The sequence below is a fragment of the Xenopus laevis genome, chromosome 2L (genome assembly GCF_017654675.1).
Source record: "Xenopus laevis strain J_2021 chromosome 2L, Xenopus_laevis_v10.1, whole genome shotgun sequence".
Taxonomy (NCBI): Eukaryota; Metazoa; Chordata; class Amphibia; order Anura; family Pipidae; genus Xenopus; species Xenopus laevis.
Window position 1 is genome coordinate 17990297 of NC_054373.1, and position 13101 is coordinate 18003397.

The 13101-nt window shown below is 40.9% G+C and overlaps 1 protein-coding gene across 5 annotated transcripts in view; it reads right to left on the reverse strand.

The window, feature by feature from the left end:
• Positions 1–9183: 9183 nt before the first annotated feature.
• The window catches only part of jam2.L (junctional adhesion molecule 2 L homeolog), a 70598-nt gene continuing 66680 nt past the window's right edge, over positions 9184–13101 (reverse strand). The window contains exons 8-11 of one of the 5 annotated variants that reach the window (XR_005965286.1): positions 12443–12458; positions 11335–11374; positions 9707–10091; positions 9184–9627 (exon numbers count right to left, since the gene is read on the reverse strand). Coding sequence is in view for 4 of the 5 variants with exons in the window: in XM_018245962.2 (XP_018101451.1) it covers positions 10056–10091; positions 11335–11374; positions 12443–12458 (92 nt within the window). In the remaining variant the exon portion in view is untranslated. Of the gene's footprint in view, positions 10092–11334; positions 11375–12442; positions 12459–13101 lie in introns of all 5 variants that reach the window. The other 4 variants (XM_018245964.2, XM_018245965.2, XM_018245962.2 and 1 more) reach the window with 4 other exon arrangements.

Sequence of the window (13101 nt, forward strand, 5' to 3'; positions counted from 1 at the left end):
ATGTTGCTCCGCCCCTTTTGTGTTACGGACCGCCCCCTTTTGTTCCCGCCCCCACCGGTAACATTTTTTAGAAAAGGTGGCAACCCTCGTTCGGCCAGACACAAGGATTCAGCGGAATCTGAATTCTGCTGAAAAAGGCCGAATCCTGGATTCAGTGCATCCCTAAAATTCTCAAATTCCCATGTTTCTTTGGAAATTGCATCAATTGTTTTTATATGTGCTGTCATATTTGGAGAACAAATTCCCCAAAACAATTCGCAGAACAACTCCCCAAAAATGATTCACCTGTAGAATCTCTAAATGTGGTGCTGAAATGAATTTATTATATGTAAATTGAAGGTAAGTGGTATTTTCGCAATGGGTCTGTTGCCTGGATATCCGTCTGTTCTGGTTTGTAGGTGCTCTGCAGTCTGTTGTTGCTATTGCTCCATTGGGGACACTGCATTTTTGTTTGCACCGTGCCCTTTAGCAAATATGGCTGCTCCCAAAGGAGAGAGAAATTTTCACCGGCACACAAGAATTGCGTTAGTAGCGCAAGCCCTTGCAATTTTATTAATGCAGTAGTGGAATGTTCTTTTGTCAAGCATAGTGTAAACATGGCGCAGAAATCGTTTAAAGGGTGTAACTTAAGCCAAAATTAGCATATTATTAACAATCATTGCAGTGAAAAAAATATGAGTCCATAAAGACTGATTGAAATTAGTCAAAGTCATTCATATTCGCATATCCCTTGTAGTAGATTCGTATATTGAAGTGAATTTGAAACAAAGTAACTCTAGAAGGAAATAAAAAGAACAAAATACAAAAGAACACATTGGCAACAAATGACAACCTTCATAGTTGAGTGTTAAAAAAGTATCAAATATTTAGAGATATGATAACCCTACGTATTAAAGGACCAGTAACATCAAAAAAATTGTTACTATACAATGAAAAAAAACCACCAAGACAAAGAAGCACCCACAGCCCGGTACTGTGCTCACAGTCCTCCTCTTTTCCCAGTCACGGGAGGGGGGGGGGGGCCGGAGCAGTTTATGCTGTGGAGCCGGAGATGGTGGAGGAGCTGGGCAGGGACAGGTTCAGCCTGGCCCGGGAGGAAAGACTGTTGGCTCTGTCCCAGATCCGCAGTGTCAGCATGACCACGTCTGAGAGCGGCATGAGCTGGAGGAGCGAGGGAGAGGGAAGCCAGGGAGGAGAAATCGAGCGCCGCAGGATGGATTGTCGCCTTTTCTGAAGAGGAGGGTAAGTGCAGTTTCTGTAAGTTATTTCTTAATAAAGGCTTTGCGATTCTAAAGTTTAATTTGTCTTGGTTTTTTTTTTCGTTGTATAGTAACAATTTTTTTTTAACATTTTTTTTTGATGTTACTGGTCCTTTAAAGGAAGGTAAAAAGGACAATGATCTGTCCCTGGAGGGTAATCAAACAATGCTTGTTATCTGAAAGGAAAGGGGATAAAATGAGTGAATAATTAATGTTTAAATTGTTAATAAAAAAACAGGACATGTTGTATTCCTCACTAAGACCCTTAGGGGATATGCAAATTAGGATTCGGTTTGGATTCAGTTCGGCTGGGTAGAAGGATTCGGCCGAATCTGAATCCTGCTGAAAAAGGCCGAATCCCGAACCAAATCCTGGATTCAGTGCATCCCTAATTTAAGGACGGCCGTCTCATACATTAAATTCATAAGAGCCCAGATGTGCTAAAAATAATTAAAAGTCACAGCCTTTGTGAGACGCCAGTTAAATAAGCAGGACATGTTGATTGTCGTATTCATGCGCTGGGTTGAGTAGTCGCTGGGTTGAGTAGTCGAGCAGAGCGTTGAACCGAGGGCAGTGATCGTTGGCCTAAGAATAGCCGGGTCTGTGTGACATCAGTATTGTGTCGTGTGCATATTATAAGATCTTGGAATATCTTTCATATATGGGAAATTCTAGTGTTGATTTTGTTGGTTGCTGTGCCCAGCTGCACTCCTCTTGTGTCAAGAGCTGACATTTCTTATATGTAGGAGGTTGGTCATGTCCAGCCTTACACAGACACTGGGATGGAAACCCAATTGGTACCTGTTATACATATGAGAGTAAAACAATAGCAGATCTGTGCCATATGGGTAACACTTTTATTTCGGCTACTGCATCCACCACTCACCCACAGCTGCTGGGGGTTATAGTTCAAATACATTTTGGTGAACTTCTCACTAACCGTCCCACTCACTGGCATCAGTCCAACTCATTTGTCTGTTTATCCCACGTGACTGAGAGCAGTGACATTATCAGACTCTGTGCCTTTATTCACATTGTTGTTCTATTGTAGGAAGGAATGTTCAGGAAACCTTTTCCTACTTCTAAATCCTGTGTGACTGCAGAGCTCACCATCCGTTCTCTTATTTCATCTACTCCCTGACCTCTGTCTAAACAACTCCTACATTCCAGTCATTAAAGTCCTTTATTTGCATAATCATCGGCAATCTGTACTTCTAGTGCGTTAACTTTCATACATCTCCTGGCACCCTTTAACTACCATGTATCACCTGTATATATGAGTCACACCCTTTAACTGCCATGTATCGCCTGTATACATGACCGGCACCCTTTAACTGCCGGGTATCACCTGTATGTATGACCAGCACCCTTTAACTGCCATATATCACCTTTATTTATGACTGGCACCCTTTAACTGCCATGTATCACCTGTATGTATGACCAGCACCCTTTAACTGCCATGTATCACCTGTATGTATGACCGGCACACTTTAACTGCCAGGTATCACCTTTATTTATTACCGGCACCCTTTAAGTGATATGTATCACCTGTATGTATGACTGGCACCCTTTAACTGCCATGTATAACCGGCACCCTTTAACTGCCATGTATCACCTGTATGTATGAGCATCCATTAACTGCCATGTATCACCCGGCACCCATTAACTGTTATTGCCTTGTCCCCTTTAACTACCACGTATTACAGAACATTTGTGTTTAGATGGGGGGTCAGTGACCCCCATTTGAAAGCTAGAAATAAGCAGAGGAAAAAGGCAAATCATTTAAAAACTATATATTAAAAAATAACAATGACACATTGAAAAGTTGCTTAGAATTAGTATAACATACTAAATGTTAACTTAAAGGTGAACCACCCCTTTAAAATATATGGCGAATCTACTTATTTAGATATGGAAATTCATAAAAAGTAGCAAAGTTGGCCAGGCTTCTTACAACAGGGTCGTGTAACGGGTCAAAACCATAACCAGGGAGGCTTCTAATTTACCACTGGACACATTAGAAATTTACATTCTGGATGGCAAATGAGTTGTTCAGAGGCAAAGCTGCACTGTATAGTCCAATAGGCAACTACATTGTGCTGGAAACTCACAGAGCTGCTGTTGGGGGGGGGGGATTTCCAGAGAGAAGCCCTGACAGGTGATGGATCAAATTCATGTACCCTGAAAGGGGCGGGGCTTGTTGGATGGTGGGCAGCTGGGGCCTATATTTGGCCATATGGCATGGATGGGCTGGATATGGCAAGCTCTGTTTAGACACAGAATTTTATTTTTTAATTGGGTCCTCGTTCTACTTAGTTGGCAATACTAATCCCTAGAGTGTCCAAGACAGGCAATAGACTAATAATCCAGACCCCCTATGGGAAGGGCCCTCCATGATTCCTGATGGCAGTCCTGCTTCACTGCACTGTATATTCTATTCAGCCAATCCCTGCCCTGTATAGTCCATTCAGCCAATCCCTGCCCTGCACTGTATAGTCCATTCAGCCAATCACTGCACTGTATATTCATTTCAGACAATCCCTGTACTATTGTACCTCACGGCAGGGCAGCCTCTCACACACAAATCACTCAGGGCAACAAAGAACACTGTTTTTTATTGTTTTTCTTTTTACCCTCCATAAAATGTTAAACCGTTAAATATCATACAAAGATGAAAAGTGCAATATAAGCCAGAGCTCATGTTTAATGACAGTGTTACTATACAGACATGCACAATGTTATCTGGATATGTCCCCACTAAGATCAGAGAATGTCCCTGGGCTCCAGTTCCTCCGCACAGTAAATCACTGGAGTGCAGAATTGTACTTGTATTAATTATAGCCAAAAATGGTGAAAGAACTCTCCAGGGAGAAGCAGGAGCGGATCCTTATCTTTTCATACTGGGGGGAACCTGGAGCCGCCAGATTTCTGCCACAGTGTGTTCCTATAACAAATGATCATTTGCAGAAATAAAGGGAACCGGCACAAAATAAAATACGGGACCCGTTCTCCAGAATGCTTGGGACCTGTGGTTTTCCGGATAATGGACCTTTTCGTATTTTGGATCGTCATACCTTAAGTCTACAAGAAAATCATGTAAACATTAAATAAACCCAATAGGCTGGTTTTGCTTCCAATAAGGATTAATTATATCTTAGTTGGGATCAAGTACAAGCTACTGTTTTATTATTACAGAGAAAAAGGAAATCATTTTTAAAACTTTGGATTATTTGATTTAAATGGAGTCAATGGGAGATGGCTTTTCCGGATAACGGAAACCCACACCTGTACATATAACTCACGTCAGACATAGCTAGCCTGCCGAATGCTGCCGAACTCCAACTCCCAGCGTTCTTAGCAGCAGCTTGGGCTTTTCCCTCTCGCTATAGCAAAAATATAAATAAATCTATAAATTCTTTTAAGGTGACTTTAAGGACACAATAATGGCAATTCTCTTTCCCTTGTTTTAGGATTGATAAAACTGAGTTAAGAACATTCTATAACTGCAAGGAATGACCGCTATTTATACTGAATGTCAGATTTAAAGGGACCCAATAATAACTCCTTAAAACTCATTTTCTGGGTTCCTTTGTTGCATCGACTCGGGACCATCTAGGCATGTGTATACCATCGCCACGAAACCCATTCACTGACCCACATGTTAAATAAGAAGCAGAAGTTGAATGTAATAATACATGAGCACATAAAGCTGCTGTCTGGGAGAAATAACTTCTAACATAAGCAAAATTACATTAGAGTTTAGTTTCCCTTTAAGGCCAGAGACACACAGGCAGATTTGGGGAGATTAGTCACCTGGCAACAAATCTCCTCTTCTTCGGGCGACTAATCTCCCCGAACTGCCTTCCCGCTGGCTAGTATAAAAATCACCAGCGGGATGGCACTTTGAGCGCTTCGTTTTCCGAAGTTGCATTAAGTGGAAACGTCGGACGACTTCGGAAAATGAAGGGCTCCAAGTGCCATCCCGCCAGCGATTTTCATTCTAGCCGGCGGTAAGGCAGTCCCATGTCTGGCGCGGTTACCGCTTTCGCCAGACTTGCCTTCGCCAGCTCAGACCAGGTAAAGTGCACTGGAGTGCATAGATCTTCCTCAGTCTTCTGTTTCATATTTTTAGTGGAAAAAGTTTCTAAGTCCCAAAAAACACTGGCATATTTTCCTTTTTTTCAGAGTGATAGCCTGCAAAAGTCTGAACATTTTTTTGGGTAACTGGTTTTCCCCATACATTTCCTAACATATGGAACATAAACTATACACTGGGCTCATGTGTAGGGCAATATAACAACTCTATTTTATTTATTAAGGTTCCCTGGACTTGTGTAATGTAATGTATTTGCTGCAACATATACGTCCATTCAACTTTAACTTCCCGCCGTATGCAAATTAGCCTGAGCGAAGACCTCTAACTAAGTTGCGCTAGGCAAAATTGAACGCTAGCAAATCTTCGCTTTGATTGCCGGAGAAAAAAAAAATTGCCAGCGTTCGGCGCCCTGGATGCAACTTCGCATTTTAGTAAATTAGCATTGTCCTAGCGAATTTATGCCTGGCGAAATGTTGCGATGGCTGCGAAGCCGTCGCTGGTGAATTTTGATCTAAGAACAACACTCAAGTAAAAACCCATGTCCCACTGAGACACATTCAGTTACATTTAAAAGGAAAAACAGCAGCCTGCCAGAAAGCATTTCTCTCCTAAAGTGCAGGCACAAGTCACATGACCAGGGGCAGCTGGGAAATTGACAATATGTTTAGCCCCATGTCAGATTTCAAAATTGAATATAAAAAAATCTGTTTGCTCTTTTATGAAATGGATTTCAGTGCAGAATTCTGCTGGAGTAGCACTATTAACTGATGCGTTTCCAATGACACAGAAATCCTGACCCTAAAACCCCCAGAAATGTTTTCAAACTTTCCTTAACCTGCCAAATTTTGTAAAGTGGATGTGGTATGTAAGGGGTGTGACCATAAAATGGGTGTGGTCCAAAAAATGTCACCGTGCTACTACGCCGCAGATCTTTTTGTCCCTCTTTCTATTTTTCAAATGTGGGGATTTATGCTCGGGGGTTATTTATCAAAGTCCACATTTATCTCAATATTTTCTGCTACAAACTCTGATCAAATCTGCTTATTTTTTATTATTATATTGTCCAGAAAATTTGCTTTGCGGGAAAAAAATCCAATTTTCACGATTTGTTCAGATTTTTTTTTTCCGATTTTCATAATTTTTTTGGAATTTTCACCTGAAAACTTCGGGGAATTGCACGAAACCCAGCGCACATCAAAAAAATCATTGGGACTTCTCCCATTGACTTATATGCAGCCTCGAGAGGTCTGAGATGCAGGATTTTTGGATTCAGACTTTTCCATCCTCGGGGGTTTAATAAATTCAGAAAAAATCATGATTTTGAAGTTAGATTTTATAAAAAAATTTTTTTCAGGATTTTTGCATTTGGAGTTTAATAAATAACCCCCAACAGTGTACATGTTATATCCAAAATATTCTTAATGAACAAGGCAAAAATAAAGGCACTATATGTTAATGCAGAATTACACGTGGAAATTACAAGCTGACTTCTGTTCAATTACCATTCCCAAGGAGTTGGGGAGTCCAACATGAGGCGCACACATCAAATTCACCCCGAACACGTGCCGTTTTGCAAAAAAAAATGACTTGATTTACTTGACTTTTTCTTACAACTTTGCCAACGGCATTGGGATCAAAAAAGGACAGAGAGCAGTTCCAGTTCATCATCGTTTTGGGAATTTTGCAAATAGTTTAAGGCATTGATGAAGATTTTTGCATGATATGGAAGAACTTTAATGTTCAGTATAAGGAAAGGGATCACTAGCTCGGAACAGTCCATCATCCCTCCCAAACCAACTAGTTGCTTTCCCTGAAAGGTCCCTGGGCCCCATACAGGCGTGGAATCTGCAAACGGGTTGGTGGCTGCTATCTTCAGTTATGTCTAGTACGGATGGGCGAATCTGACCCGTTTCGCTTCGGCAAAAATCTGCCGCCTACAATAATTTACCAAAATGCAATAAAGTCTATGGGCAGCAATTTTTTTTTTTGGACGACCTGCAAAAATTTTTTTGACATGCTACATTTTTTTTCTACTTTTGGAGGCTATGGGCGTCATTTACGCTCCGAAATTTGCCAAAAAAATTCGCTCATCCCTGATGTCTAGTCTAGATTTGCAGTCATGGCTCCTGGATGGTGATGCCCAGTAAAGAGCAGGGCCAAATCTGGGCTCCGTATGCTCTAGGTTGGTGACTTCTGTCTAGGAGTCCATGTGCAACAGGGCAGGCTCAGCATCTGTACATGGGTTGATTCAAAATGATTCAAAATCCTATTTTATCACATTAGTCAAGCAAAATGAACTTTAATTACTCTATAAAAATTATTTGAATCTTGTTTCCTTCAGTCTGGGAATTAATAATTATAACAAGCAGGCAGGAGCCATTTTGTGGACACTGTTATTAAGACAAGTCTTGTATCTTCTCAGAATCTTGTTTGTGCACCAGAATGGGGGACCCGATGTCCATTTCCATGCCCTGACTACACAATTAAATGGTAAAGAGAACGGGGGAATGTGTGGAGAGCTGTGACATCTAGGAAGTGTTGAATGGAAAGTGAAAGTAATTGTCTGCCCCGCCTCTATGCCATTGGCATAGAGGAGGGGCAGACAATATTTGATTGACAGCCGAGATTTTTAAATGAGTTTACAACAGCTATGAATGCTTTAATAAAAAATTTGGAGACTACCCACAAAGTGGGTCAAACAGGGCTGATCCAATCCCTTTGCTTTCGGACTGTCAGTCTTCTCATAATGCAGAGCCACTGGGAGACAACATCATCAATGGCTCAATGGGGCCATCACTAATGCACCATAGATAAATGACAGAAATCAGGAAGGCTTTAGCCCCCATATGTAGGTGTGGAGCGCCTGTTAACACATATTATGCTTTTTCCCCCCACAGAATTAATACCCATTAAAGGGCACCAATCATAACTAAAATAGTTACACTATGTAACAGTTCAAGAAATTGATTTTTAAAACAGTTAGAATTGTTTGTATAATGTAAATGATCAGCTCACTATTCCTTCTGCAAGATCTCCCCAATCTCCACTGCAGTTCTAGCTGAGGCAGGCATCTTGGATTTCACTGGCTCCTCCTACCTATCTTCACAGCCAACAACAGCTCTGAAATCTCGCACATGCTCAGTTGAAATTCCTTGGTTGCTTAGCAACCCTTCAAAGCTACTTTCAAATCAGCCAAACCTGTGTGTTAGCTGCTGTTCAGTAGTGCTGCCACCTGCTGGAAGTTACTGTGTGCCCTTCATTTGCATAATAACATCACCAGCAGGGGACAAGATAGGGAAATCTCCTGATATTTCTAGTAGAGGAGTTTACTAAAACAAGGCATTCTGGGTAAAATACTCAAAGCAATGCTACAATCTGAGCATGCTCCTGAAATTTACATGTTATGGTCACTGTTATAGTCTCAGTATGGCCTCCCTCAGTGAAAGAACCCATTTGACAAAGTAAGGGATTTTTTAAAACCTGCAGTTTTTTTCAAAAAACTATATATGTAGTTTGATTAAACATGTTTATGTTGTACTGGTCAGATTGTTAATATGTGTTTGATTTTGGCTGTGATAGGTGCCCTTTAAAATGCTTATAAAACACTATAAGGCAGTGATCCCCAACCAGTAGCTCGTGAGCAACATGTTGCTCCCCAACCCCTTGGATGTTGTTCTCAGTGGCTTTAAAGCAGGAGCTTAGTTTTGAGTTCCTGGATTGGAGACAAGTTTTGTTTGAATAAAAACCAAGTGTACTGCCAAACAGAGTCTCCTGTAGGCTGCCAGTCCACATAGGGGCTACCAATAGCCAATCATAGCCCTTATTTGGCACCACCCAGGAACATTTTTCATGCTTCTGTTGCTCCCCAACTCTTTTTACATCTGAATGTTGCTCACGGGTGAAAAAGGTTGGGGACCCCTGCTCTAAGGTAAAAGCAGTTTCTAAATAGCTTCAAAATGAGAAATAACAAACTATCAACTCTTTTAGTTTCAGCCAAAGAACTACAAGTCCCAGAATGTTTCCAGTATATCGTCTGTCTCATGCTGGAGACCCCGGCTCTTAGATGGGAGTTAGCTGGGGCCCAAAGTGTTATGACCCCTGAACAATTTTTCATGTTTGTTTTCCTTCACAAATCCGTTCTGTTCTGAGACAGGGTATATCTATATAACAGATTCTGAAGCACTAATGCAACTGTCCAAACTTGCTACAATTGCGCGGAACTATTTGAGTTTCAGGGCCTTCTATCTGCCCAAGGATAAGGCCACAAAGTGTCTGCTGTGCCACTGCCAATTCCATACAAAGGCTTGGGCCGTTACTGGATACAATAACAATGCTCTGCCAGTTGAAGTACAGGCTGAAGTTAGTCCATATCAATGAATCCCGGTTTGTCTGCCTGGCCCTAAACGTTGAGCACTTTATATACATACAAGTGAGCTGCGAAACACAGTGGGTTCCAGGCAGGACATCCATTGCCTTTGGGGCCTCCACGTGGTTCAGTACAGATGGATCATAAACACATGGTCTGTCCAAGAGATTGGATATAAAGCAAAACAGCAGCTCATAAAGCAACATTTTCTTCTGGATTTTGTCTTTAATGCAAAAATAGATAATCTTCCAGTCCAGTCTATACTATTCACAATTGTGTCCCATCCACGAGAAACGTTTAGGCAGTGGTCAGTACGTCTCCTCACAATGTCTTCTCATATGACAAATGACTTTGTGTGCTTGAATTCCTGCTGGCAGAAAACACACACACAGGAGAATAACTACTTGCTCTACTACATTCTCTTAAGGGTGGTGATACGCTAAAATTCCGGGGACGATTAGTCACCCAGCAAAAAATCTCATCTTCTTCAGGTGACCAATCTCCCCGAAATGCCTTCCTGCCAGCTAGAATGTAAATCCTGGACGGGATGGCACTCGGAGTGTTTTCCGAAGTCGCCAGGAAACTTCGGGCGACTTCGGAAAACAAAGCGCTCCAAGTGCCATCCTGCCGGCGATTTACAATGTAACCGGCGGGAAGGCAGGCCAGGGAGATTAGTCGCCTGAAGAAGATGAGATTTGACAGTGGGCGACTAATCTCCCTGGAATCTTAGCGTGTGTCACCACCCTAAAAGTCCAACTTGTGCTCAATTAGATGTGAAATGTGAATTGATGCCGAAAATATTCGTGGAACTATGAGCAAATGACTGTGGGAATAATGTTTTCTTATGTCTTTAGCCCAGTAATAGGCTAAGGGGGTGAAATAATGATGGACGTCAGAAGACAGGAGACTTCTTCACAGCAGGGATAACTGATTGACTCCAATAAAAGAGGTTGAATAAGCTGGGGCACAATGTAATATCGCCTGATTCGTAATCTGTAGGACATTCTTGGCCTAGTGTCCCCAAATAAGAAAGACCTAATGCAGCTCAGAACTACTGCCTGTGACAACCCCAATTTATTCCCCTCATCCAATGTAGTAATAACCCATTTCTCCCCATCTACTAGCCCTGCCTCCTTTACATCTACCATGTTCATTTTATTTTAAGGTGGCAACCCTGCTTTATAATGGCAACACCCCTTTCTCACAGTACAAGACCTGTTATCCAGAATGCTCAGGACTTGGGGCTTTCCGGATAAGGGGTATATCTGTAATTTGGATCTCTATACCACAAGTCAGCTAAAAATAATTTAAACATTAAATAAACCCAATAGGATTGTATTCCCACCAATAAGGATTAATTACATCTTAGTTTGGATCAAGTACAACATACTGTTTTATTATTACAGTATATTTTAAAATTTTCAACTATTTGATTAAAATAGAGTGTATGGGAGATGACCTTCCTGTTATTCGGATCTTTCTGGATAAAGGGTTTCCGGATAATGGATCCTATATCTGTAACATGTTTTTTTTCTATAGTATCCATAGCATTGCACAAGCACAAAAAGGTACAAAATACTGAATCCTTATTTATATTATTACCCGACACTTACATTCTCCTTCTGTGACGCAGTCTTCTGAGAACCTTCCTTTCTGTAAGTGACAAAGAAATTGCCATTTCTCAGACAAATAATCTTCTTGGACAGCATAAATAATGTACATTCTACTGAAATAGTGGATTGTTCCTTTCATATGATGTTGTGGCTTAAATCGGTGGATTATTGCATATGGTATTAAAACATTATTATAACTGGCAATTTGGCCAGTTGCATCAACCTGTAGATAACTACCATATTAGGTACGGCTATGGGCGCTGCTCTTGCAGATTATATATACACAGTAGGGGGTACATAATTCTCTCTCTCTCTCTCTCTCTCTCTCTCTCTCTCTCTCTCTCTCTCTCTCTCTCTCTCTCTCTTTATATAAATACTAGGGATGCACCGAACCCACTATTTGGGATTCGGCTGAATTCCCGAACCCTTCATGTAAGATTCAGCTGAATACTGAACCAAATCCTAATTTGCATATGCAAATTATGGATGGGAAAGGAAAAAAACAGGAAAATGTTTTTATTTACTTCCTTGTTTTGTGACAAAAGGTCACATGGTTTCCCTCACCCTAATTTGCATATGCAAATTAGAATGCACATCCCCTAATTTGCATATGAAAATAAGGGGTTGGATTCAGTTCAGCCAGGCACAATGATTAAGCAAAATCCGAATCCTGGAGCGAATCTCGAACCGAATCCTAGATTTGGTGCATCCCTATAAATTACAGCTGCCTATTGAAAAACATAAAAGAAAATAAACCTTAATTAAGTTTCTGCTTTGAAAGCTTACAATATAGGTGGTTATAGTGAAGATGAAGACAACTATAATGCAATAACATTACTCATCGAGGCTGAAGGTCACTGTAACTATGGAGTTTCAGCACTGAAAAGTTTTCTCCCCTCGGTTTCTAAAGGACTCGTACATAACTCTTAACATCATTACATGTTTATGAATATTTTATTAATGTTTTCTTGCTCTGAACCATGGCTAAAAGCATCAGTAAAGTATACGTTGTGTGCGCCTGGCATAACCCTGACTCTAGGCAGTTAGTCAGCGAGCAACGTTAATGGGATTATGGCACAAAGAAATAAATGAAAGCCGCGATACTCACCCAGATGTGTTTCCTTCTGGAAAGAAAAGAGAAATTAAAAACAAAAAAGGGAATTAATGTTCTGTAACATATTCAAACGAAACACAGCAAAATCTCTAATTGAGATTAAATAAATGTACGCAGAGCTACTAATATGTGCAGCACTGTAGGGCAATATTTTAGCATACGATATTATATTGAGTGTTCTGTCCTCATTGGTGTTTTTAGGAGCACTGGCATGGTAGCACACACTGAATGTATGTATGTACCCGTGTATATACAGGCTATATTCTTAAAGGATAACTAAACCTTTAAAATAAGTGAATGTAAAATTGACGCGGGTACTATTTTAAGACATTTTGCCATGTACATTCATTATTTATTTTGTTTCAATTCCAAGATATTAAGGGATACATGTGCTGTTAATATGAATGAATTTTGTTACAACAGCGCCACCTGCTGGTCATTTTACAACCAGTCTGACCACCGAGTAGTCAAGGAAGTTGTCAGGAGAAAGAAAGAGGCTGCTCTGATGTTTTTCTGGTTAGGGAAAAAAAGATAAAAAACGCTTTCAAATCTAACCAGAAGAACATCAGAGCAGCCGCTTTCTTTATCCTGACAACTTCCTTGACTACTTGGTGGTCAGACTGGTCAGAAAATGACCAGCAGGTGGCGCTGTT